This window comes from Podarcis liolepis, assembly GCF_965112155.1.
Source record: "Podarcis liolepis genome assembly, chromosome: 15".
NCBI lineage: Eukaryota > Metazoa > Chordata > Lepidosauria > Squamata > Lacertidae > Podarcis > Podarcis liolepis.
In genome coordinates, this window is record NC_139566.1 from 9,189,701 (window position 1) to 9,217,488 (window position 27,788).

At 47.7% G+C, this 27,788-nt stretch overlaps 1 protein-coding gene and 1 long non-coding RNA gene across 6 annotated transcripts; one reads left to right on the forward strand and one right to left on the reverse strand.

Moving 5' to 3' along the window:
- On the forward strand, positions 1-27,762 carry LOC310694318 (protein S100-A16-like). Of its 5 annotated transcripts, none has more exons than XM_083477443.1 (3): positions 1-209; positions 5,604-5,794; positions 26,608-27,452. In XM_083477443.1, exons 2-3 carry the CDS (start codon positions 5,624-5,626, stop codon positions 26,773-26,775), a joined length of 339 nt encoding a protein of 112 aa, XP_083333569.1. In that variant the 5' UTR covers positions 1-209; positions 5,604-5,623; the 3' UTR covers positions 26,776-27,452. The 5 variants fall into 5 exon arrangements, with proteins under 5 accessions (XP_083333569.1, XP_083333572.1, XP_083333570.1 ...); XM_083477446.1 differs by lacking the exon at positions 26,608-27,452 and adding an exon at positions 8,179-8,679 and having other exon boundaries at positions 36-209; XM_083477444.1 differs by lacking the exon at positions 1-209 and adding an exon at positions 1,590-1,957 and having other exon boundaries at positions 5,612-5,794.
- LOC310694361 lies at positions 8,586-12,468 on the reverse strand. The gene is made up of 3 exons (XR_014519621.1): positions 12,307-12,468; positions 9,309-12,151; positions 8,586-8,704 (listed from the first exon to the last, which is right to left on the reverse strand). It is a non-coding gene; the product is annotated as an uncharacterized lncRNA (long non-coding RNA).
- Positions 27,763-27,788: the final 26 nt, after the last annotated feature.

A 27,788-nucleotide genomic window follows, 5' to 3' on the forward strand; every position in this document is an offset into this window, starting at 1 on the left:
AACAAAGAGCAGGGAGGGAATTTTTCTCTTTCAAAGGAATTGGAGCCAGCCTCATGGTACAGGTGCTGGGTGAGAGGTTTGAGGCGCCCAATCTCCTCTAGCCTTCCGCTAGCAAACGCTGACCAGACAGACAGACAGACAGACAGGGAGACGGGTGCAGGAGTCTTTGGCCGGCGTAACGCACACCGCACAAACCGCCGTTCTACAAGGTAAGGAAACATCCAGGAGGTGGCAGCCCGTTTGCTAATCAGGTAAGGTGGGGAAAGGCTTCCTTTAGAGGACCCTATGACAAAATGCTAGGGACGCAAGTGGCGCTGTAGTCTAAACCACAGAGCCTAGGGCTTGCCGATCAGAAGGTGGGCAGTTCAAATCCCCGCGACGGGGTGAGCTCCCGTTGCTCGGTCCCTGCTCCTGCCCACCTAGCAGTTTGAAAGCACACCACTACAAGTAGATAAATAGGTACCACTCCGGCGGGAAGGTAAACGGTGTTTCTGTGTTCTGCTCTGGTTCGCCAGAAGCGGCTTAGTCATGCTGGCCACATGACCCGGAAGCTGTCTGCAGACAAACACTGGCTCCCTCGGACTGTAAAGCGAGATGAGCGCGCAACCCAGAGTTGTCCGCGACTGGACCTAATGGTCAGGGGTCCCTTTACCTTTACCTTTATGACAAAATGCTAGTCTTCTTTCCATTTAGTACATAGCTAGGTACCTCCTGAGCAGTAGGATGTGCCTCCCTAGGCCTTGGAAGAGCAAGCACACATAGTTGGATCTCTCCACAGCTAAAGTCCAACTGATCTCTGTCTGATAATACTGATGGGATCAGGGCTGGATTTAGGTTCAATGAGGCCCTAAGCTACTGTGGGTAATGGGGCCCTTTATATGTCCAGCTGTCCTTTGTCAACAACAAATTGTCAACAACTGTTTTTTGTGTGTTGAATATACAGTGGTACCTCGGGTTAAGCACTAAATTCATTCCGGAGGTCTGTTCTTAACCTGAAACTGTTCTTAACCTGAAGCACCACTTTAGCTAATGGGGCCTCCTGCTGCTGCCGCACCACCGGAGCACGATTTCTGTTCTCATCCTGACGCAAAGTTCTTAGCCCGAGGTTTTTAAAGATGCAATTGGAGGGCTATCTCTCATGGATGCTTTAGCTGTGATTCCTTACTCTCTATCTCCTGCAGGAAGAATGAGAAAGCCCATTCTGCTTTATTTGTTTGTTTCGCAAAAATTTATTCACCACTTGACTGTTAAAAAAAAGAAGTCAAAGCGGTTTACACACACAAAAAAAAATCACCGATAATAATTAACGGTGATAATTTAAAACTTCAACAAATTAAACCCAGGTCAAAATTTGCACCAACTTCCTTAACATGTAGGTAGGCTTGTCAAAAGATCAGCATCATTTCAGCAGGTGCCAAAAAACAGAATTCAGAGATAGCAATAGGCACACTAAAATATTGATTTCTTCCAAAGATGGAATGGGTCTTATGTGGCCCCACTTGCCTGCCGTGGGGCAAGGCGATCTCTCGGGTGAACTTGTCCCAAGTTGTTAAGGGCTTTATTTACTAACAGCAACACCTTGAACTTGTCCCAGCTTGTAGCAAATCGGCAGCCAGTGCAGTTGCCTTTGAGCACAGGATATTCTGATTTTGCAACGGCCTTGGTCTCCGACTTGCTTCCTGATCCCAGTGCCAGGTGGGCCGTGGAGTGCTATTCAGAGGAAAAGTCCCGAAGGGAGTGTCTGGGGAAAGGGGGGTGGGAGGGAATGTTCCTCTTTAAAAGGAAATGGGAGCCGGCCTCGTGACGTAGGTACCTAAACTGGAGCTGGGAGGTGCCTAATCTCATAGAACCCCCCACTCTGACAAAGCTCTGGGGGAACAGGACTGAGACAGACAGACAGACCCAGATTTCTTCGGCCAACACGCCACACACTCGGCAATTCTGCGAGGTAAGGAATGTTCAACATGCCGCTGTCCGTTTGCTTATCGGACGGGCCGGAAAGGGTGAAATGCAAAACTTTCTTTCAAACTCTGAGCTAAAGGACGTGCCTCTGCAGGCCATTGTCCCGCCGGCATGCCAAAGAAATGACTCCACAGAAGGGAAAACATCTGGTATAAAAGAGGTGGGAGGGAGGGGGAAGGAATCGGGAATGAAGAACTCAGATCTGGTGTTTGGGGAAGGGTCTTGCCAAGCCAGGGACGCGGGTGGCGCTATGGGTTAAACCACAGAGCCTAGGACTTGCCGATCAGAATGTCAGTGGTTCGAATCCCCGCAACGGGGTGAGCTCCCGTTGCTCGGTCCCTGCTCCTGCCAACCTAGCAGTTCGAAAGCACGTCAAAGTGCAAGTAGATAAATAGGTACCGCTCCGGCGGGAAGGTAAATGGCGTTTCCGTGCGCTGCTCTGGTTCGCCAGAAGCGGATTAGTCATGCTGGCCACATGACCCGGAAGCTGTACGCCAGCTCCCTCGGCCAGTAAAGCGAGATGAGTGCCGCAACCCCAGAGTCGGTCACGACTGGACCTAATGGTCAGGGGTCCCTTTACCTTGCCAAGCCACTAGGTCTTGACTTGAGCTGGGCTGACGCCAGTCTTATATAATTGCCTCATTGGTATTCTCTAGGCCCACCAAGGTAAGTTAAGTTGACACAAGGTGAAGGATTCCCCACTAACACATCTCTGTCTGACATTGGTCTATCTAGCTCAGTGAGCCCTACATGGGCTGACAGCTGCACTCCAGGGTCTCTGGAAGTTAGTCTCGCTCCCTCTCCCAGCCCTGCCTGGAGATTCTGGGGATCCAACCTTCCACACGGGAAGGATGTGATCTGCAAATTAGCCACAGCCACCTTGCAGGGCTGTTGTACAGATAAAACGAGGAGACGAGAACCAGGGACACCATTTTGAGCTCCTTGGAGGAAAAGGTGGTATGTATATACAGTTGTATCTTGGAAGTCGAACGGAATCCCTTCTGGAAGTCCATTCGACTTCCAAAACGTTCAGAAACCAAAGTGCAGCTTCCGATTGTGAAGAAAGGGCTGGATAAGATAGGAACAGAGCAAGCTGCCAAATACTTGAGTCAGGGCATTAGTGCTGTCCACACTGACTGGGAAAGGCTCTTGGAAATTTCAGGCAGGATTCGCTCTCGTGCCTACTTGGAGATTCAGGGAGTTGAATCTAGGCCCTTCTGCGTGCAAAACACGTGATTCACCACTAGGCTGCGCTCTTTCCACTTCTCCACTTTGGTTAAGAGCATCGAAAGTGCTCTCAGCTGATGGGAAAAGACCCACCAAAGAAATTAAAAAATATCTTTATGTATGCGACAACGGTTCAAATGCTGTTGAACAGCTCTTACTGTCAAAGAGTCTTAATAGCACAAGGATGGAAGATTGAGGAAATCCTGATGAAAGAATCATGGCAAGAAAAATTGATGGATTATGCGGAATTGGCAAAACTGACACACAAACTACGTGATAAGGATAACTGTGACATCAAAGATGAATGGGAACCTTTTATGAAATATTTGAAGAAACAAAAAAATGAACTGGACTCTTTGGCAGGTTTTGAATAAACATTCACAAACTATTTATTGTAATATAGAGATAGACAACTTGAGGATTTTTACAATTTTGTAACATGCAGATAGAAATATGTGTTGAGAAACCGGAGAAAGGAGCTGAGGGAAGTCTGGGGGTGGCGTGTTGGAATCTTTTTTTTTTTGTTTGGAGGGGGGGAATAGAGGGAAAAAATAATAACAATGTGGATGATGTATTTTTGATAAAAGCATTGTGTTGAAATTTCCAATAAAAAAATATTTTTAAAAAAGGGAAAAAAGAAAGTGCTCTCAGCTGGATCCCACCATGGCACACTTAGTTCTACATTCCTAGCAAGAATACTGCCACTGGGTGGTCGGTCAACGGTTTGCGAGCGACCTGGTTCGGTAGCCGTTCTTCCGAATTCTCACATCTCTGAATTTTGCACTGTGCCAAGGGACAAGTGCAGAAGGGTGTAGCCAAAGGCATCAACGTGCAAAAATGAACCTCCATCACTCTGCAGAAATGTGTGTGCGTTGGGCACACGATTCCATCTCAAACCTGTACCTAGCGGGAGAAATTCACACGGAAACGCTGGTGCAATTTCCGCAAGGACTTTAAAGAAATACATTGCAAACTGATGTTGAGAACTGGACTTAAGATTGGAAAAAGGAGAACCTCGACGTGAGAGATTTTCCCTGTCCTAGCTAGGAAGGGAAGGGTCTGGCAGCTTAGCTTCCTTCAGTTTCTCGTTCCCTCTCCCCCCAAACTTAAATCCAGTTCTCCAAATTTCTGCAGAAATTTGCATTTTTAAAAAATCCTCACGAAAAATTCCCAAGTCTCGCTTCCTGCAGAGATCCAGACCCCACGTGCATTAAACTTAGAGGTATGTCCAAGTGGGTGGGTGGGAAGAAGTAAGGGCGACCTCACAGCAAAAGGGTAACCTTGTATACCCTGCAAAATTCTCCCGATGTCCCATTCCATAATAATATTTTTTTTTATTTATAAGAGTATTTCAACAGAGGAATGGTCTCCTATAAGAGATGATGGGCTCTCTTTCCTTGGAGGTCTTTAACCAGAGCTTGGCTGACCACCTGTCATGTATGATCTAGTCGAGATTTCTGCATTGCCTGGGGTTGGGCTAGATGACCGCCGGGGTCCCTTCCAACTCTACAATTCCGTGATTCTATTATTTATATTCCCTTTTTCTCCAAAGAGATCAGGACGGACTATAGGCTTCTCTTCTTCTCCATTTTATCCTCACAACAGCCCTGCAAAGTACCGTATTTTCCGCTCTATAAGATGCACTTCCCCCTCCTAAAAAGTAAGGGGAAATGTGTGTGCGTCTTATGGAGCGACTGCAGGTTCCTTGGCTTCAGCAATAGCAACGCGAAGCCTCCGAAGCGCAGAGGGAGAGCTCCCCCCGCGCTCTGGAGGCTTCGCGTTGCTTTCGCTGAAGCCGCCTGAAGCCCCCGGAGCGCAGCGCAAACTCCCGCTGCGCTCCGGGGGCTTCAGGCAGCTATCCGCAAGCCTTCAGAGCGCAGCAGGAGTTCCTGCTGCACTCCGAAGGCTTGCAGATAGCCGCCTGAAGCTTGGAGAGCGAGAGGGGTCGGTGCACACCGATCCCTCTTGCTCTTCAGGCTTTGCTTCGCTGGAGAGGCGCTGCACAGTTTTCCCTCTCTGCGCAGCACCCCTTCAGCGAAGCGGGAGGAGAAATGGAAGGGGCTCCGTTTCTCCTGCCGCTTCGCTGAAGGGGCGCTGAGCAGAGAGGGGGAGAATTCCCCCCCCCGTTCTCCCCCTCGTATGGTCCGGTGCGTCCCATGGTCTGGTGCATCCTATAGAGTGAAAAATACGGTAGGTGTGTCTTATGGTCTGGTGCGTCTTATGGAGCGAAGAATACGGTAGGTTAGGCGGAGAGATTGCAGTTGGCCCAAGGGCAGCCAAGCAACTTCATGGCTACAAGGAGGATTCGAACCCAGGTCTCTCCCAGGTCCTGCGCCGACCCTCCAGCCGCTACACCACACATGAACTGGGGAGGGATGCTGCTGTTGAGTGACGCACCTCCGCTCTTCTTCTAGGAGCCAAGGGAGGAGAGGCCATGGCCGGCAACCTCTCCGAGCTGGAGGAGGCCCTCCTGACGCTGGTGAGGAACTACGACAAATACGCCGAGAAGTCCTTTTTCCTCAGATACTTTTTCGGGAAACAGGGCAAGATCAGCAAGGAGAATTTCGGGAAGATGCTCAACGAGGAGCTCAGCCACGTGCTGTCGGTGAGGCGAAGGGCAGTGGTGGTGGTGGTGGTGGTGGCTACAGAACATGCTTCCTCATCTAGCTATGTATTTCCAGCACTGACTGGCAACAGCTTGCCAGGATTTGAGGCAGAGAGATCTAGGAGTATGGCTGACAGCAAAGGACCCCAATATATTCCAAGACAACTATGTTAAAGTATGGAAAGAATTTTTTAAAAGATTTGGGAATATGGGATGGGGGTGGGGAGCGAAACTCTCTTTGTTGGGAAGAATTTCAGTCATGAAAACAAATGTATTACCAAAAATGTTTTCATTTCAAACTGCGCCAACTGTTAATAACACGGGCTGCTTTAAAGAATGGCAAAAAGAAATCTCTAGATCTGTCTGGCAGGGAATGAAATGGAGAATACAGTATAAAAATTTGATAGATGCTAAAGGAAGAGGTGGCTTTCCCGACCAGACTTTCATTTATATTATGAAGCAGCCTGTCTATGTTGGTTAAAAGAATGGATTGTGTTGGAAAACAGTTGTTGGACTTGGAGGGCTATGGTATTAAGTTTGGTTGGCATGCAGGTCTATAGTATGACAATGCTAGAATACATAAGAACATTTGAACCATGTTATTAGAAAGAATTTCCTTTTGGAAAGTAAAACACCTCTATGGCTTTCAGCTATAGAAGCAATCTTATTGAAAAAAACTTAATATTTTGGACGTTTTGGACTTTACCAACCAAGAAGTAAAACTGAAGAAACTATGAGGAAGTCAGAAACTATGTGACAGGTTGAACGAAGTGTTTAAAGGCAACAAGGAACACAGGTTTATGGACCAAAGTTCCCAGTTTGAGAGGGAACTAGTAGAAAATAGAGAAAAACTAATTTCTAGGATGTATAAGATATTGTTAGAATGGGAAACAAAAGATGAAATGGTTAAATCTGCCATGATTCCATGGGCTAGAGGTGTGGATCACAACACAGATTTAGATCTATGGGAGAAGTTGTCGAAAACAGGTATGAAGTTTACGGCATGTTATGCTTTGAGAGAAAATTATATGAAAATGATTTATAGATGGTACTTCACCAAGTAAATTGGCTAAAATGTATAAGTCAGAATGAGGTACATGCTGGAAATGTAAAGAAACAGAAGGTACATTTTATCATATGTGGTGGACTTGTATGGTATATTGGGAGACGATATACAATGAGATAAAAATAGTAATTAAGAGATATCTCCCCCAAAAGACCAGAATCTTTTATTTTAGGGTTAACCGCATCAGATGTACCAAAGAGCAGTTGAAATGGATGGAATATGCAGAATTAGCAAGTTTTAACTAGTAAAATCAGAGAAAAATATGAAACAGCTTTCAAGGAGGATTGGAAAATGTTTGTAGATTGTTAAAAAAAATTGTAAACACGTTATCACACTAGCAGGTTTGGAGTAAGTTCAGCGGCAAAAGTTACTTTGAGAATACAGTCGTACCTTGGTTTTGGAACAGCTTAGTTCCCGAACGTTTGGGCTCCCGGACGCCGCAAACCCGGAAGTCAGTGTTCCAGTTTGCAAACTATTTTCAGAAGCTGAACGTCCAGCATGGCTTCCGCAGCTTCTGATTGGCTGTCAGAAGCCACGCTTTTGGTTTCCAAACGTTTTGGAAGTCGAACGGACTTCCGGAACGGATTCCGTTCACCTCAGGGTACGACTGGAAGAAGTTATAATTATAATATACAGCAGCTGAAGATAACCAGTACAAAACCATGGGAGGGAGGGAGGAAAGTCAACTTTTAACAGTGAATGTATGCTGGAAAGTATTTGATTACAGTGGAAGCTCGGGTTGCGAACGTGATCCGTGCGGGATGCATGTTCGCAACCTTCAGTGTTCACAACCTGCAGCAGCGCATCTGCGCACACGCGGGTTGCGATTTGGCGCTTCTGCGCATGTGCAACCTGAAGTGTTCCGGTACTTCCGGGCTTCGGCAGTCCGTAACCTGAAAGAACGCAACCTGAAGCGTCTGTAACCCAAGGTCTGACTGTAATTGTATTTTATTTGTGGCAGGGAGTGGGAGGTTTTCCAAACCCTTAGGCGTTAGGTCTTCCATTCCTGCCAGTGTGGTGTAGTGGTTAAGAGTGGTAGTCTCATAGTCTGGGGAACCAGGTTCGCGTCTCCACTCCTCCACATGAAGCTGCTGGCTGACCTTGGGCCAGTCACACTTCTTTGAAGTCTCTCAGCCTCACTCACCTCACAGAGTGTCTATTGTAGGGGAGGAAGGGAAAGGAGATTGTTAGCCACTTTGAGACTCCTTAAAAGGGAGTGAAAGGCGGGATATCAAATCCAAACTCTTCTTCTTCATCTTCTTTTCTCACTAGTTCCGTTCCTTCTCCTCCCTGCTCCTTCCCTGTCACTCCCATCCAGAACACCGACAGCAAGACTGCTGCCCAAGAAATGTTTGCTGACATGGATTTGGACGAGGACGGGAAGATGAGCTTTGATGAATATTGGAGGCTGATCGGTGGCATCATCAACCAACTTTTGCACGTGAAGCAACAGGTTCAGGAGCGTGACGGATGATGGAGAATGGGAGCCCGCAGGAGAGAACATGTCAGCTGCTCCCCACCCCACCCCAAGCCCCACCCTGCCCCATTCCTGCCTTAACTTTGCCATCGTTCCAGCTCCCCCTACTGGCCGGGCTGCACAGGACATTTCCCAATGGAAGATCTTCTGGAAGCCGAACAGAAGATTGGGAACATGGAGCTGTCCGTGGAAACTGCCTGTCCATCTGTTCAATGCCTCTTGACGGCTGCACTCGGGACGCCGTGTCTAGGAGGGTGGTGGGCAGTTGGAGGGAGGGGCTGGCCACGCCTCGGGCAGTTGCAGCCAGACTGTCAGACTGCGACAATAAAGACTGGACACTGAGTGTCAGAGTCATGTGACTTCCTCTCTGATCAGCTCAGAGCATAGCTGTCAAGTGTCCCTTATTTGAAGGGACAGTCCCTTTATTCCAGCGCCATGTCCCGCTGCTGTCCCTTATTGATGGATGTCCCTTAAAAGATGTCCCTTAAATTTCAAAGGAAGCAGCTCCTCTCCCTCCCTCCCTGCCAGCCAGGAAGGAGGGAGGCTCCAACTGTGTTGCTTGGCTGTGTTGCTCACCCAATAAGGAGTCTAAGAACGACTGGGGGGTGGAGCTTGCATGCCTTGTGTGTGGCTAGTTAATGCAAGCTGAGGGGTTTTTTGAATGCTGGACGCCATTTTGTTGCACGTGCTGCTGCAAACTTTGCAGTGCAAAGCCAGGCCGGGGAGCCATCTTAAGTTGAGGCTGCATAGGCCTTGTGGTGCATGTGATTCAGATTCTATTCAGTTGAACCTCTGGTTACAAAGTTGGTTGGACAGTGTTCTCGAAGCTACCAGCATGAGTTTGACCAGACTGCAGGAGGACAGGAAGACTGGAGTGCCTGGAACAGGTGAGGCTGCAGGTCCCTTATTTTGGCTGCTGGTCCCTTATTTTCAAGGCTGCTGGTCCCTTATTTTCAAATCTGTAAGTTGACAGCTATGGCTCAGAGTTAAGCTTGATGTCCGAGGGTTAGAGGAGAAGGAGGCCATGGTCAACCTCTATGGTCAGAGGCCGCAAAGTTTCTGAATACCAGTTGCTGGAAACCTCAGGAGGAGAGAGGGCCGTTGCGCTTGGATCCTGCTCGCCACTCTCCTCCCACAGGCATCTGGTTGGCCCCCGTGAGAACAGAATCCTGGCCTGATCCAGCAGCCTCTTCTTATGTTCTTATCCTCTTTTAAGGTCATCCACTGCTGCCTCTTGTGGCAGGGAGTTCCATAGTTCAGGCACTTAAAAAACCCAAAACCATTTACAGTGGTACCTCGGGTTACAGACGCTTCAGGCTACAGACGGTTCAGGTTACAGACTCCGCTAATCCAGAAATAGTACCTTGGGTTAAGAACTTTGCTTCAGGATGAGAACAGAAATCGTGTGGCGGCAGCGGGAGGCCCCATTAGCTAAAGTGGTGCCTCAGGTTAAGAACAATTTCAGGTTAAGAACGGACCTCCGGAACGAATTAAGTACTTAACCCGAGGTACCACTGTATTACAACAGAGCCTTGCGCATGAAAATCCAAGTTGATGTATTGGTTCGCTTTGTTAAAAGCAGCGCCAACTGCTGGAGTTTCCCATTCCTTCAGAAGCAGTACATTCCCTAACATCATGGCCTGCACAGGCCAAGATGGAAGACTCTCTCTCCAACCTTCTAAACTTACTCTCCTTGGGCTTGCCGACCTGATAACTTGCACGTACAAGAAGAAGGAGAAGAACATCTTTTCTCTATTCGCTTCCCCCATGACGTACATAATGGAATCGATCTGCAGCGCTACATGTTTAGGTATAGTATATATTAAGATTTATTTAGAACTCATGTGTTATAACTGGAATATGTTCTAAGACAGTTTCAATGTATCTTAGAAAGGAGGTTATGCAAGGGGGCTGAGGTGTTTAATCGGTGTTTATATGTAAAGACTGTGAGAATGTAATACAGATCCACTGCGCGGACCTACTTCTGAGCAACAGCAATGAGCATGTGAACAGTTACTGTTATCCTGCTGCACTCTGAAGGCTTGAGGATAGCTGCCTGAAGCCTCCGTAGTGCAGCGGGAGTTCCCAATGCGCTCCGGGGGCTTCAGACTGCTTCAATGAAAGCAACGCAAAGCCTCCGGAGCGCGGAGGGAGCTCTCCCTCTGCACTTCGGAGGCTTCGCGTTGCTATCGCTGAAGCCAAGGAGCCTGCATTCGCTCCATAACACACACACACATTTCCCCTTCATTTTTGAAGGGGGGAAAAGTGCATCTTATAGAGCAAAAAATGTGGTAATTAACCTAGGTAAATGTCCTAAGTTTGTACCATTCTTTAATCCTAGTCTTAATCCTTAATCTTTAATCAACAAGGGGCGCGTAGTGATTTCAGGCTCTTTACTGCAGCTTGTAAAACAGTGAATGAAATCCACCCCCCCAAACCTCATGATTTATACAATGAGTCCCGTCTGATTGGCTAATTCTGCTTCCCTCCTAGAGCCTGATTGGGCTGCTCCTGCAGGCCAATCAGTTGCTGCATTCTAGGATCCTGCCGGCCTAATAGGCTGATTGACTTCCTCCTGGGGTCTGATTGGGCTGCTCCTGCAGGCCAATCAGGTTGTTGCATTCTAGGATCCTACCGGCCTATTGTTCAACTTTCCAAGCTTAGTACACAACATCAGGTTAGCTAACACCTGGGGGGATTAAATTAGTACTTAAAAGCATCCAAAGAATGGACCGTTAGAATGAAACGGAATAAAGGAGATTAGGAGATGTCTTGGACTGAAGTGCTACACTACTGTGGGGAACAAACCCCTCTTGATATGACCATCCTGTAAGATCTGGACCCCCTCCGTGCAGACTAGAGGTGTAAATCTGTGAATAAACCGTATTTCTTAAAGCCGCAACAGTCTCCGCTATGTCTCAGTTCCCCATCGTTCAGCCCAGACACTGAGGTCCAGCTCCGAGGGCCTTCTGGTGGTTCCCTCACTGCAAGAAGTGAAGCTACAGGGAACCAGGCAGAGAGCCTTCTTGGTAGTGGCACCCTCCCATCAGATCTCCAGTAAATAAACAACTACCTGATTTTTAGAAGACACCTGAAGGCAGCCCTGTTTAGGGAAGTTTTTAATGTCTGGCGTTTTATTGTGTTTTTAATCTTCTGTTGGGGGCTGCCCAGAGTGGCTGGGGAAACCCAGGCAGAACGGAGGGGTAGAAAAAATATATTATTATTATTATTATTATTATTATTATTATTATTATTATTATTATTATTATTATTATTACACAGACCCTATGTGTGTGCCCAGAACCCCATGGGGTCTTGCGGCAGAGAGAGGGGCAGGCACCCGACTGTTGTAACAATAATTTTTATATATAGTGGTACCTTGGGTTACATACGCTTCAGGTTACACACTCCACTAAGCCAGAAATAGTGCTTCAGGTTAAGAACTTTGCTTCAGGATAAGAACAGAAATCGGGCTCCGGCGGCGCGGCAGCAGCAGGAGGCCCAATTAGCTAAAGTGGTGCTTCAGGTTAAGTACAGTTTCAGGTTAAGTACGGAACGAATTAAGTACTTAACCCAAGGTACCACTGTACTTCCGTCATACCACCTCTTGCTCATCATTTCTCTAAGCTAAGAAGTCCCAAAAGGTCAACAGCATCTGGGGAGGAACATAGGTTCCCCACCCCACATCTGGAACCTTTTTTCCACACAATTGCTAACTAATAGATGGACAAAACTGACTCTCCTGGCGCTGTTTGACTCCCATCTGACCCATCAGCCAGGATGGCCTATGACTGGGGATGTGGCCCCACAACACCTGAAGGGCCCAGTGGCGTAGCGTGGGTTGTCAGCACCTGGGGCAAGGCAAGTAATTTGCGCCCCCTAACCCGTGGATTTGCGCCCCCTAACCCTAACCCTCAGATGCTGCACCCGGTGCGGCCGGCCCCCCCTGCACCCCCCACGCTACGCCACTGGAAGGGCCATCCCTTTCCTAAGCCCTGTTAAGAGAGCCGAAATGACGAGCTTTCCAGAACGACGGCTGCATTTAACAGAAATGCATGTTCATGCGCTTCTGCGTCCTGAGCACCAGAGGGCAGCAGAGGGAGCTGGCAAAAAAACACAGGGCCTCCCCTATGGAATGTGCAAAACACACACACACACACACACACACACACACAAACAAAACAACACAAACACACAACTCCTGCAGTGGGTGATGGTCAACACAAGGTGGTAGCACAGGCCAACCGATCGCTCCCTCTGCGATGCTCATTCCAAAGTCGGTTCTGAAATGGCTTCCAGCATTGGAACAACTCTTAAAATGAGAGCTAGACGCTCGCACCCTTTCAAATTCGTTTGTTTGCTTGCTTCTTCATTTATTTATTAAATTTCTATACCGCCCTTCATCCAAGGATCACAAGGTGTGGTTTGCAGTATTAAAAAAAACAAACACAAATAATAGGCGAAAGTTTTATACGATCTGAAGAGAAACCAGAGTACGACAAAGCGAACTGGACTCCTTGGCTGGTTTTGAATAAACACTCACAAACTTTTTATTGATAATAATCAGCTAGATAGCTTGAGGATCTATACAACTGTGTAACATGCAGAAAACAGCATTTTTAGAGAAATCCAAGACTGGAACTGAGGGAAGTCGGGGGGTGGGGGGTGAGTTCTGTGGGGGAAGGGAGGAAAAATGGGGGGGGGATAAGGATATGTTTCTGGATAATATGTTTTGTTTTAATTTTGAATAAAAAGCTATTATTATTATTTTTAAAAATACAAAGAATAATAAACTGCATAATAACAAACAAAACGATAACTCCGCCGACACAGTTTTAACAAGCCATATAGATTGTTTAATTAGCCAAGGCCTGGGAGAAGAGGCATGTTTACTCCTGGCGTGCTCTCTGTTACATGCTCAGAGGCTACCCTGTCACCTCCTGAGCTAAGCAGGGATTTGAACTTGACTCCCAGAGGTGATGTTGAGGGAGCTGTAAAAAAGTCCCCAATCTTTCTCTCTACATCTTGGGCAATTGAGACAAACTGATTCCCTCCAGCTATACTACAGTTCCCATCAGCCAGTGCCAGTCCTGAGACTCGGCGTATTGTAATATATAGAATCATAGAGTTGGAAGAGACCACAAGGGCCACCGAGTCCAACCCCCTGCCAAGCAGGAAACACCATCAGAGCACTCCTGACATATGGTTGTCAAGCCTCTGCTTAAAGACCTCCAAAGGAGGAGACTCCACCACACTCCTTGGCAGCAAATTCCACTGTCGAACAGCTCTTACTGTCAGGAAGTTCTTCCTAATGTTTAGGTGGAATCTTCTTTCTTGTAGTTTGCATCCATTGCTTCGTGTCCGCTTCTCTGGAGCAGCAGAAAACAACATTTCTCCCTCCTCTATATGACATCCTTTTATATATTTGAACATGGCTATCATATCACCCCTTAACCTCCTCTTCTCCAGGCTAAACATGCCCAGCTCCCTTAGCCGTTCCTCATAAGGCATCGTTTCCAGGCCTTTGACCATTTTGGTTGCCCTCCTCTGGACACGTTCCAGTTTGTCAGTGTCCTTCTTGAACTGTGGTGCCCAGAACTGGACACAGTACTCCAGGTGAGGTCTGACCAGAGCAGAATACAGTGGCACTATTACTTCCCTTGATCTAGATGCTATATTCCTATTGATGCAGCCCAGAATTGCATTGCAATTTTTTAGCTGCCGCGTCACACTGTTGGCTCATGTCAAGTTTGTGGTCAACCAAGACTCCTAGATCCTTTTCACATGTACTGCTCTCAAGCCAGGTGTCACCCATCTTGTATTTGTGCCTCTCTTTTTTTTTGCCCAAGTGCAATACTTTACATTTCTCCCTGTTAAAGTTCATCTTGTTTGTTTTGGCCCAGTTCTCTAATCTGTCAAGGTCGTTTTGAAGTGTGATCCTGTCCTCTGGGGTGTTAGCCACGCCTCCCAGTTTGGTGTCATCTGCAAATTTGATCAGGATGCCCTTGAGTCCATATACATCACCATCTTCATAAAAGAAGATCATGATGGGGGAGTTGCTAATAAACTTTGCTGCATGGAGCCTCTCTGTTTAGGGTTACCAGACAAACACACACATTCTTTCCTGTGATACTCCGATCCTTCCTGCTCCCACCAGCCGGCTTTTCCATCCCACCCCTGTCAACCATAAATCAGTCAGCCCTGCCCACTGAATATGCTCAGCCCTCAAAGAGCTATTTGAGAGATTTTTCCTCACTGGAGATTCTTATTTTCCCCAAAGCTTTCTTTCTTTCGACAGAGAGGCATTACTTCTCCAAATTTTGGGGGTTTCCCCAGACCTGCTGCTTGTCAATCAGGTCAACCAAAGGCCTGGTTAAAAAGGAACATTTTTGCCTGGTGCCTAAAGGTGTATAATGAAGGCACCAGGCGAAGTTCCCTGGGGAGAGCATTCCACAGAGGGGGGGCCACTGCAGAGAAGGCCCTGTTCTTGTGTTGCCACCCTCCAGACCTTTCAATGAGCATTGAGGTCCAGCGCTGAGGGCCTTCTGGTGGTTCCCTCACTGCGAGAAGCCAGGTTACAGGGAACCAGGCAGAGGGCCTTCTCGGCAGTGGCACCCGCCCTGTGGAACGCCCTCCCACCAGATGTCAAAGAGAAGAACACCTACCAGACTTTTAGAAGTCATCTGAAGGCAGCCCTGTTTAGGGAAGCTTTTAATGTTTGCTGCATTACTGTATTTTAATATTTTGTTGGAAGCTGCCCAGAGTGGCTGGGAAAGCCCAGCCAGATGGGCAGGGTATAAATAATAAATTATTATTATTATTATTATTATTATTATTATTATTATTATTAGGCACACAAAGGAGGGCCTCAGAAGATGATCTCAGGGTCTGGATAGGTTCATACGGAAAGAGGTGGTCCTTGAGGTATTGCGGTCCTGAGCCGTTTAAGGCTTTGAAACCAGCACTTTGAATTGGGAAATGAATTGGTAGCCAGTGCAGTCGGACCGGGGTCGGTGTAATATGCTCAAACTATCTTGCTCTGGTGTGCAATCCGGCTGCTGAATTCTGCACTAGCCGAAGTTCCCGGACCGTCTTCAGAGGCAGCCCTACATATAATGCATTGCAGTAATCTAACCTTGACCAGAGCATAGCATAGACAACAGTAGTCTTCAGTTTCCCCAGGACATTTGCAGGGTGTGTATGTCTTCCCTGCCGAGTTCTACAAAGAGCAATGCCGAGACGAAGGAGGGAGAGAAAGCTGCCAGCCAAGGTTGCCACTTAGACAGGTTGTAAGTAAGAAGACAGGGGCAGTCAGAGGTTCATGGGGCAGCACCCCCAAATGCTTCACTCTCTGCTCGGACCCCCCCCCCAGCTCCCATCCATGCTGGGCTGTGGAGTGAAAGAGATCTGGCAACAGGTTTCAGCAGCCAGCCCAACCTTTAGATCAGTGGGACGTTTGTCCTGGCTAGTGCCGAAGAAATCTCCTTCCTTGTTTGCAAATAAAACGAGTGAGGTGGGGAGCAGCCTCCCACTGGTCTCCTGGCAACGTGAGGAGGGTGCGTGTTTGCCGAGTGAGTCATTCCCTCTCCCCAGGCATCCTGCTCTCCTTCCGAACACTGTGGGGTTGAGCTGACTCACTTGGCGGAAGAGTGGAGAGATTGGACCAGACTATGCAGAGGGAGGGACGCAAGTGGCACTGTGGGTTAAACCACAGAGCCTAGGGCTTGCCGATCAGAAGGTCGGCGGTTCGAATCCCCGCGATGGGGTGAGCTCCCGTTGCTCTGGCCCTGCTCCTGCCAACTTAGCAGTTCGAAAGCACGTCAAAGTGCAAGTAGATAAATAGGTACCGCTCCGGCGGGAAGGTAAACGGCGTTTGCGTGTGCTGCTCTGGTTCGCCAGAAGCGGCTTAGTCATGCTGGCCACATGACCCGGAAGCTGTACGCTGCCTCCATCGGCCAATAAAGCGAGATGAGCGCCACAACCCCAGAGTCGGTCACGACTGGATCTAATGGTCAGGGGTCCCTTTAGCTATGCAGAGGGAAGAGACATGCAGCTGATTAGAATAGTGACTCTGAGAAGTGTGTGTGTGTGTGTGGATGAGGAGAAAAACGAATCCTCTTGGCCATGGTGGCCGAAGTTCTAAAAAAGCACAGGCATACCAGAGACGTCAATCCCTATGTTACCACCTTAAACAGTTATAGAGTTTCAAGCTCTACCGACTGAGCTGTAGTTGAAAACAGCTGGAAGGCACCAGCTTGGGGAAAGGCATCCCATAAACACACTTGAGCCCCAACGGAACTTGGTGGGGCTTCCTTGTGAGTAAACGTTAGAGGATCACGCTCTTAGCATTCAAATGCAGCGGAGGCGAACTTTCCCCCAGCTTCAGCCCCTGGATCAATTATTTTCTAATTGCCGTTTGGCTGCCCACTTCCTGACCCCAAATGCAAGATCTGGCTGGCCTGATTTAAGACCGTAAACGAGAAATGGGAACACGCCCATAAATTTGCATGCATGCGTGACAGATGTAAGGAAATAAGAAAAAGCCGCAGGTTTGTTTTCTCTTAGCCTCAAGAAGTTCTTTTATGGATTAGACTAACTGAAATATTCAAACATCAAGAGACTGAAGATTTTGCAGCTGCGGGGAGTCAGCGTCTAACAATGTCTGGTGAGAGAAGGGGGGTATGGATGTAGATGAGGTGCACATTTAAAGGCAGTTTTACCTAATTTGTGCTTTCTGACACCCTAGGCAAACTAAAAAGCAGCCACCTTCCGAAGCCTTCAGTTCCTCGAATTTTGCCACGCCCCATCACGCGTAGAAAAACGCATATATTTGTGTAATGTTGATTGTGCATAAAAAATGGGCTTGCCCACGACTTAGAAGACTCCATTATTTTAGGGGAAATGTTACTGGAATAATGTACATCTTAAGGAAAACTGCACACAAATGGCAAAAAAAAACCAAAGCAAGAAAACCACAAGTTTTCGGTATTTTAAGTCAAGACATACAGTACTAAAAGAAATGAGGGCTTTATTTATGTATGCCACTACAGCAGCAAGAATGTTGACTGCACAAAATTGGAAGACAGGAGAAATGCCAACTAGAGAACAATGGCAAGAGAAGTTGATGAACTATGCAGTACTGGCAAAAATGGCAGAAAGACTAAGAGAAAAAGACAACAGAGACTTTGAAAAAGACTGGGAACCATTCATATTATATTTGCAGAAACAAAGAAAGGCAATAGACTTGATGGCGGGATTTAAATAAACATTCACATTATTAGTACCAGAAAATGTTTGGAAGATAGTGAAATAAGATGATGTATTTAATTTTATTTTTATGTTTTTAAGGTTTGATGCTATGTTATTAATAACTTTTTATGTTGAGAGTTAGCAAAGTGGGTGAAAATATAAACAAACCAGAAATGCAAGTTGGGGGAAGTCTTGGGGGGGGAGGGAGGGAGGAATATATAGTAAATGTTAAGAATTTGAGATGTATGTAATGAACGAAAATGAATAACGAATAAAGATTTTTTTAAAAAAAAACCCACGAGTTTTCAGGAGGAAGAGGCACTGAAACGATGGTGAATTTTCATGAGGAATGGTTATTAATAATAATAATAATAGCAGCAGCAGCAGCAGAAATAACAATAACAACAGACAGATGTGGAAATGTGGAGAAAAGGCCAGAATGCGGGGAGGGGATGAGAAACTAAGAAGAAACAATATTATTATTATTATTATTTAATAAATATTTTATTAAGTTTTCACAATAAAAAAGCATACATGGACAAAGAAAATACAAAATCACAAAGAAAAATACAATACAAAAATACAGACATCAAACACATCAAAAAAAAGGAAAAAAGAGATTAAAACACATATAATAACAAAAAACAAAAATTCCCTCTTTCTTAGTTTCTCATCTTCAATTAGCTTATTTTCCCGACTTTCTCACGTCTCCCGTTCTTGTATCCCTTTTTAAAAAATTAATTTAGCAACTTCATATCCTATTAATTTATCTGTTGTTAATCCAATCTAACATAAGAAGAAACAAAATTAAAAGATTCATCCAACCCTCTTCCTCACTAAGTCTTGCCAGATAATGACTATCATCATAATTTTATTATCAAGGGCTGCTCTTGAACTCAGATCCTGCTTACGGGCTTTTTCAAAGCGGCTTCTGGTTAGCCACCGTGAGAACAGGATGCTGGACTAGATAGGCCCTGATGCAGCAGGGCTCTTACTCTTTATGTTCTTACTCAGAGTAGACCAAACAGCTGCTTTATTTATTTATTTGTATAAATAATCCACAATGCCATTTGGGGATTTAAAAAAAAGATATCAGAGCTCTTTACAGCAATAAAACGTACAATGTGTGCAGTATGAAAACCATAAAAACAGGCATTAATTCACCATTTGTAGAAGGAGTGCGTTCTTAACTGGCAGAACGAAGTTGCAGAATAGAAAAAGTATTTAAAAGCTGGCACAGAAATCTCTAGTGGCAGAGAGTTCCGCAGGACCGTGCCGACGGACACTAAAAGCTCGGCTTCTCGCCTGTTGTCAAATGAGCCTCGCCAACTTGATTTTGTCGTGCCCGTTGCTCCTAGTAGGTCTACTCTGAGCAGGGCTCGGATAAGGTTCCAGAAGGTGGATGGTTTCCCACCAGGCTGAGGTTGCTTGTTTCGAGAGTCACCGCTCTTTGCTGCTGAAATCGGGGCCTGTTTTACGGGTGACTGGCCATCGGACAATGGAGGCGCTTATTCAGATGTGCTGGGCGACGGGAAAGGCAGAGAGGATTCGAGAGCCGGGCACGGGACAGAGTGTGACAAGAAGACAAAAGGGGTTGTGTGCCTGCGTGCGCAGCTAAATAAAGGGTTAGCTGCCTGTCACGTGCGCAGCTCAGAGAACTAAGGTCTGCAAGTTTATGCAGGCAGCCTTGATCCAAGGGTAAAATACACTCCGGCCCTAAACTGCGCTCTTGAGAAGACACAAGAATTGATTCGTTTAAACTGCATAAAAAATGTAGCTTCGAAAGGCAAAAGATTCAAAAGGCATAAAATTGCAGCTTTGACTTATGGAGCTGCCCGGCGCTGTAAGACACCGGCAGGAATTCCTGCATCGCAGGGGCTGGACTAGATAACTCTGGGTGTCCCTTCCTATGGTTCTGTGAAAAGAAGCAGAAGATCAACAGGTGGAGATGGTCAGTGCCTCCGTCCTGAGGCTTGAACTCAAGATCAACTGTTGAAATCGAGCAGCAATGAGATTTAGGAGTAGGCCAGAATTCCATCCCCATCTCACCCCTTGAGTTAATCCTGTTGACTTGTGGAACTCACCGCTACAAGAGGCTGGGATGGTCAGTAGCTTTAAAAGACAATGGTGCCTGTTATTACTACTGCTCATCACGAGGTAGTGCCAATACAATTAACCAAGCACAATTATTAAGTGAACCCTCCGTGAACAGTGGCACTCTACCTTTGAAGACCCATCACTGGGGGACAATAGAAGGAGAGGCTGAGTGCTCACATGCTTAAGCCACTTCCGCTAAGGAGGAGGTGGGGTTGCGGGCTTCCGGGCCCCTCCCCATGCGTGGCGGGTGGTGGCCAGCCCCACATGATTGGGGGATTCCCGGCCATGTCATCCCCTGGTTGGCCAATCGGCTGGCTCAGGAGGCGTGGCCTGTCCTATTTAAGGCAGGACGCAGCCGGGGTTCTCCCTCTTTGCCGCCCGCCAGTTGTTCCTGCTTTTTCCCACCCTCCCGCCCTATAAGGTTTCCGTTCCTTCACCTTGCTATGGGCCTTGGTTGGTCGCCAATTGAGGGGCCTGGTAGGAATTTTCCCACTTGGCAAATTGGCACCAGCCACGTGGTTTTCGCCTAGGGTAAAGGTAAAGCCTGACCATTAGGTCCAGTCGTGGCCGACTCTGGGGTTGCGGCGCTCATCTCGCTTTATTGGCCGAGGGAGCCGGCGAACAGCTTCTGGATCATGTGGCCAGCATGACTAAGCCGCTTCTGGCGAACCAGAGCAGCGCACGGAAACGCTGTTACCTTCCCACCGGAGCGGTACCTATTTATCTACTTGCACTTTGACGTGCTTTCGAACTGCTAGGTTGGCAGGAGCAGGGACCGAGCAACAGGAGCTCACCCCGTCGCGGGGATTCAAACCGCCAACCTTCTGATCGGCAAGTCCTAGGCTCTGTGGTTTAACCCACAGCGCCACCCACGTCCCTCGTAGCAAATCGGCACAAGTTTCTGGGTATTGGCGGTTAGGCATTGGTATTGTTCTGTAGTTGGAAGAGGGGAGGAAGCGCCATCACCTGCCCCACATATTGAAGGGTAGTCTGTTAAAGGATTCTGGGGGGTGTGGCCCTGTCCAAAGCCTAGGGAGGTGAGGGCCTAAGGCACACCCCCTAGCAATGACCCCGGGGGAGTTCCTAGTTGATGTGCATCAGCAGGACTCCCCCTACTGGTAGTTAACCCTTCCCGGACTTCAAGCGGACGGGCTGGAGTTGGATATAGTCAGTTAAGACCAATGCCTAAGCCAATACCGCTCATCACCTGTAACCAATAAAGTTGTGGCCTTTTTTAGCCCATTAACCTTAAAAATTGTGTCTTGTGTCATTATTTCCACTGGGGGGGAAGGGAACTCACCACGCAACGGGCTTCCCAGTGGGGCATCTATCTCGCTGCTGCGGGTGACAGATGCTAAACTAGTTGGGCCTTTGGTCTGACCCAACAGAGCTCTGCTTAGGCTAATAGCCCAGCTAGGGACAAAGCCTCCAGGAGCAGGGGCAGTCTACCTCTGAATAAGAGGCCCTCTAAGCTGGGGCAGAGGGACGCGGGTGGCGCTGTGGATTAAACCACAGAGCCTAGGACTTGCTGATCAGAAGGTCGGCGGTTCGAATCCCTGTGACAGGGTGAGCTCCCGTTGCTCGGTCCCTGCTCCTGCCAACCTAGCAGTTCGAAAGCACCTCAAAGTGCAAGTAGATAAATAGGTACCACTCTGGCGGGAAGGTAAACTGCGTTTCCGTGCGCTGCTCTGGTTCACCAGAAGCGGCTTAGTCATGCTGGCCACATGACCCGGAAGCTGTATGCCGGCTCCCTCGGCCAATAAAGCGAGATTAGTGCTGCAACCCCAGAGTCGTCCACGACTGGACCTAATGGTCAGGGGTCCCTTTACCTTTACCTTAAGCTGGGACAGGGACTCAGAACCCAGATAAAGGAAGTCAAGTAAAATTAAATTAAGCTTCCTCCTCATCTACTAAGACAAGAATAGGGGAGCTCAGGCCCAAGGGGGCGGGTGTTGGAGGGGCCCCAGACCTCTCTGCCTGGTCCTCGGGACTCTTCCCAGGCCACCCCCCCCCTCAGTGGTCTTCCTCATCACCCCCCTCAAGTATCTCTGCCTTGCTGGGACGTGTCCTTGAACTCTGACCGTGCCTCTTGTGTGGACGGACGGAGGGCAGAAAGGTGCAGCGAGAAACATAAGCAACATTTACAGCCTTTGCCCCTGGATCCATCCGCCACTGACAGGTGGCCCCTGGAATGTTCCTTTGGAAGAAATCCGACCCTTGAATGGGAAAAGGCTCCCTGTCTCTTTATTGGGCGGAAGGGACAGAGGAATCTGTGTAGTCCACCCACCAACAGGACCTTTGCAAAGAAAGCTGGTTTCAGTTTTTCCTGGCTGGGCAGGAAATCCATTTAGAGGTTTCTGAAGCCTGTGAGTTTCAGGTCCAGTTTTCTGTCTCTTTCCAGATGGCAGCTGCTTTGCTTGATTCCCTCTCCCCCCCCCCCCAGCAGGCCATGCCCCAGGCAGCTGGGATGGGCGCTGCGATTACAGTGTGTGTGTGTGTGTGTGTGTGTGTGTGTGTGTGTGTGTGTGTTCCTCCGAGCGATTCCTCCAGTCTCTGCTGCCCAAAGTTTTGCACGGCTGAGTCATCTCCTCATGATGGAGCTACTCCCTTTGCCCCGAGGCGCCACGCCCTGGCATGGAGGCCGAGTGCCAGGCTGTGAGGGAAGTGGCGTGGAAGGAAGTCTTGCTTGCCACTTGCAAAAAGGGATGGAGCTCTCGGTCGCGGGTTCATAGGCAGCTGTCGTGTGCTGAGTCAGACCGTTGGGTCCATCTAGCCCAGCACTGTCTGATCTGACTGGCAGAAGCGGTCCAAGATTTCAGTCTGGGGCCTTCTGCTTACAAGGCAGAGACTCCGTCACTGAGGCCCTTACTATGATGATTCATCCCGCCTTACTGGTTTTTCAAACACCTGGAGACTCGTGCTTATTTATTTATACCCCGCCCATCTGGCTGGGTTTCCCCAGCCACTCTGGGCGGCTTCCAACAGAATACAGTGGTACCTCGGGTTAAGTACTTAATTCGTTCCGGAGGTCCGTTCTTAACCTGAAACTGTTCTTAACCTGAAGCACCACTTTAGCTAATGGGGCCTCCCGCTGCTGCCACCGCGCCGCCGCCGCGCGATTTCTGTTCTCACCCTGAAGCAAAGTTCTTAACCCAAGGTACTATTTTTGGGTTAGTGGAGTCTGTAACCTGAAGTGTCTGTAACCTGAAGCATCTGTAACCCGAGGTGCCGCTGTATTAAAATACAATAGTCTATTAAACATCAAAAGTTTCCCTAAACAGGGCTGCCTTCAGATGTCTTCTAAAAGTCTGGTAGTTGTTTTTCTCTTTGACATCTGATAGGAGGGTGTTCCACAGGGCGGGTGCCACTACCGAGAAGGCCCTCTGCTTGGTTCCCTGTCGCTTCGCTTCTCGCAGTGAGGGAATTGCCAGAAGGCCCTCGGAGCTGGACCTCAGTGTCCGGGCAGAACGATGGGGGTGGAGACACTCCTTCAGGTATACTGGACCGAGGCCATTTAGGGCTTTAAAGGTCAGCACCGACACTTGGAATTGTGCTTGGAAATGTACTGGGAGCCAGTGTGGGTCTTTCAAGACCGGTGTTGTGTGGTCTTGGTGGCCGCTCCTAGTCACCAGTCTAGCTGCCGCATTCTGGATTAGCTGTAGTTTCCGAGTCACCTTCAAAGGTAGTCCCACGTAGAGCGCATTGCAGTAGTCCAAGCGGGAGATAACCAGAGCATGCACCACTCTGGCGAGACAGTCCGCAGGCAGGTAGGGTCTCAGCCTATGTACCAGATGGAGCTGGTAGACAGCTGCCCTGGACACAGAATTGACCTGTGCCTCCATGGACAGCTGTGAGTCCAGAATGACTCCCAGGCTGCGCACAGGACTGGTATAGTACCAACTCCAGACTTCTGAATCCAAAGAAGGGGAACATGAATTTGCATCCTCAATTTGCATCCTTGGAAAGCTCCTTTCTTAGGGAAGGGTTTTGTGCTTCTGCAATCATTTCCATTTGCATCAAGGTTTCCAAGTGAGCGAGCTTTTATCCCTCTATGCAAAACTGCCCCCCTCCCCTTTGCGGTAAATCACAAGATTTAATCAGGAAGGGGCAAAGCAGTGGAAATATCTGGGATGCAAAAAGGTACAAACGTTGGTTTGTAGGTATAGATGCAAATTTCAGATTTAAAAAGCGACAGGTGGCAAGACAACTGAGACCTCCAGCCAAATCAATTAACCCGCCGCACACCTCGGATCACCACAAAACCAGTTCTTTGACTCCAGATTAATTTTGGAACAGATCGTGCTTCAGATCAAATCTCTCCCCCCCCCCTTCAATTATATCCATTCATGATCTGAAATGAATTTTTAATATATCTTGCTTTTGGGGGTGGTGTCGCTCGGTGATTTGCCAGCTCAGTGACAGAGAACAAGGCTGTGAAGATTAGATCTGTTCTTTAAGGCGTGTGGGTCAATTAAAAAAAAGAAAGAATGTTCGCTGAAAGCTAGAACAATCGGAAAAATTAGGCACGGTTATACAAGGCGGGGGCGGGGGCAGGAAAATATTAGTTCACAAAGAGCTCTCACGCCACCATCACCCTCGCAAAATCAATAGAAAACCTCACATGAAAAAGTTGAGACTCGCCACTGTGGCCCCACCCACTTTTGTGGCCTCTGGCCCCGCCCTCCCATGTCTTGCAGCCCTCAGAAGGCCCCCTACGAGGGTATGTGGGGGGCAGAAAAAAGTGACACCCCCCCCCCGTTAAGGAGTGATCCATCAGGCTGTCACCTGCCAGCAGTCTTTAACACCAGCAGTAACATCTAGACCAGTGTTTCCCAACCTTTTTTGGGCAAAGGCACACTTGTTTCATGAAAAAAATCTCGAGGCACACCACCATGCCAGATGGGGAAAGGTCACTTTTTACTTATGTAAAAAAAAATTAAAAAATAGTAACAGCATAGAAGGTAATGGTTATCTCTTTGATGTCTGATGGGAGGGCATTCCACAGGGCGGGCGCCACTACCGAGAAGGCCCTCTGCCTGGTTCCCTGTAACCTCACTTTTCACAGTGAGGGAATTGCCAGAAGGCCCTTGGCACTGGATCTCAGTGTCTGGGCTGAACGATGGTGGCGGAGACGCTACTTCAGGTATACTGGACCGAAACCGCTTAGGGCTTTAAAGGTCAGCACCAACACTTTGAATTGTGCTCGGAAAGGTACTGGGAGCCAATGTAGGTCTTTCAAGACTGTCGTTACGTGGTCTCGGCGGCAGGTAGCAGCGCTCACAGCTTACGGACTGCACCGTGTAACAGGTGTCTGGCCCAGCAGCCTAAGGCGGACAAGCCACTGAAACAGGCATTCAGAATCCATTCATTTCATAAAACCTGCAGGGCTCAATCTCTGTGTTTGTGTATGTGTGTGTTTCTGTTTTGCCCAAGGGTCTGGGGGTGGGAGAGAGCTCTTTAGCATGATGCTTTTAAAACAATTAAATTATCAACAAACAAACCTGATGATACGAATAGCAACGTCAGGTGCTACCGGGGGGGGGGGAGAAGGGGGCCTACTCGGAAGTAAATACTGCGTCCAGGCGCAATTAGCGCTGATTTAAGGTGCACCAAGACTGCCTAAAAACCTCACCAAAGATATGCAACAAAGCGCTTCGTTGCAGAGGGGAGAGTTTGTGCACCGTGGAGGCTGGAGGGCTTCTATTCTACATGCGGGGGTTGGGGGGGCGAGGAAAATGTGCTCCGTGGGGGGGCGGGGAAGGCAAGAAAAGGAGCTGAGCTCTAACTATAGGCTCCCACGCTTGAGCAGGCCCGACTCGGTGGGGCGGACCACCCTCTCTCCTGGAGGAGGAGGAGGAAGAGGAGGAGGAGATTCCCATCCACCCTCCCGCGCTCCTGAACGGGAAATCTCTGCAGCCCAAAACTCTCCGCGAGGCAGCTCCTCCCTTCCTGCCTTGAGCCGCCGCCAGCCGCGCCCCCCTCCCCAGTTATCTGCTGCCTGCCAAGCCCCGCCCCTCTTCATTGTCCTCCCCTTCTGTTTATTCCCCTTCCTCCATCCCTCGCTTTTTCCCTCTCTTTCCTTTTTTTAAAAAAATATTTTCTCTTCCCCTTCTTTTTTTCCACCCTTTCTTTTTTCTCTTTCTCCCCCCCCCCTCCCCGCCCTCCTGGGTTAAAGGATTTGAGCAATGGGTCTGGAGGTGGAGCTCGTCGGAGGATTAGCCCGACTCGCCCGCCTCCCTCCCACGGCACACTAGGCAATGTCCGGCGGCACACTAGTGTGCCGCGGAACACCGGTTGGGAAACACTGATCTAGACCATGGGAGCGTTTCAGCCCTGGTCTTGAGTTTGTTTAAAATCTAAAACAGCTTTATCTTGTATTCTTTTCTTTGAATTTGTGCCACTTAGGTTTTTAAACCTTTTTGTAAAAGCAGCACTAGAATTTTCACAGCTGAGTCCTCAGCCCTCTATTATTTTCCTTGCTTTCTTCAAGTTGAGCTTTGTTTAAAACTTGTTTAGGTTTTCAAACCTTTATTGTAAATTCAGTATTAGAAATTGTACTCTTCAGTCCTCAATCCTTTATTACTGCACTTTGCTTTCTCTAGGTCGAGCTAGCATCATAATACATAATCAGAATTTTTGGGGTTCTACCCTTGTTTGAATTTTGGTCATTTAAAGTTCATGATTTTTCTATTTCCTTCTGAGGAAACTGAATAGTTCAGTGAAACGAGGTTTGTAGCCGACATCCCTTTAAGGCTTCGTTCTATTTTAGGTTTTTCTAATTTTCCCCCTTAAGCTTTTTGATTTTTATTGATTTTTATTATTTAGTTGGTTTCCACAAAATAATATTTATAGTCGATTACTTCTCGTTTCAGGGATTTTCACGGCATTTTGTGCAATTTCTCAGTTCCTTGACTGATCCATCAGGCTGTAGCAGATGGAGCGAGAGGGGAGAAGCAAGATCTCTCCATCATCTCTGCTAGAAGGCAGCTCCAATGGCCTCCTTTCTCCATCAGCTGTCACCTGCTAGCAGCCGCTCAATCAATCAGATACTGGGAGAGAAGGGAAAGAGGGCCATTCTATCAGCTCTCCTGAGATACCAGTGACCTTTGCTTCCGCCTTGCCTTAAAATGCCCCACCCCAGCCGCTCATGAGAAGACCTTGTAAACGCAGATCTTGCTCTTTCTTCCGCCCTCCCAATCCATTTTCCTTTTGTGCCATGTCTGTTTGAGGATTGTAAACCCGAGGGCAGGGCACTGTCTTCTTTGTGTTGATCTGTAGGTTGTTCTAGGAGCCTTGTTTGGCAGAAAGGTGGGATAATGATTCTTCAAATAATTTTTTTGTTTAATGGGGTTTTCCCTCCACCCCTTGTCTCTTCCGGGATCAAATGCCGGCTACGCCTCCCTGTTATAAACTGGATCGGTGCAGAGTGAATCACCCAGCCTGCCACCTCCTTATCAAACAAACTCACACTTTTTTTTTGCCTAATGCAAACAGGAGGTAACAATTTGTGCAAATCTCTCCTCCCCCCCTTCTTACAAACACAATAAACTCTGGCTGCTGAACCAAGGAGATATTCTACGCATGAGCCCTCTGTAATTCTGTTCCAAAAATTAACCAAAAATTGGGGGGGGGGAATTATAGATTACTTTAAAGAACACTGTAAATATGCTAAAACATTAGCAGGCTTGGTGTAACATTTATGAAGTAATAATAGAATTAGGATTGGAAAAGAAGTTGAAATTATTTGGAGAAATAAAATTATATGGACAGAGAAGAAAAGGGAAAAAAATGGAAACCAGGGGTGGGGGAAGTCAAACAATGCAAATTGGGATTGGATATGTATATATAAGAAGAAGAAAAATGTTGTCATACTCAAAAATTGAAACATATTTTAAAAAAAACACACAGCCCAGTTTCCAAGAGAAATTGATAACACAGATGTAAAATCATGGTTGGGAGACCAAATGAAATTATCTGTATCACACAAAGTTTCTAGAAATCGCAGGAGGGAAGAGTGCACTTGTTCTTGGGTCCTGCAGATGCTGTACAATGGCAATAAAAGTATTATTATTATTATTATTATTATTATTATTATTATTATTATG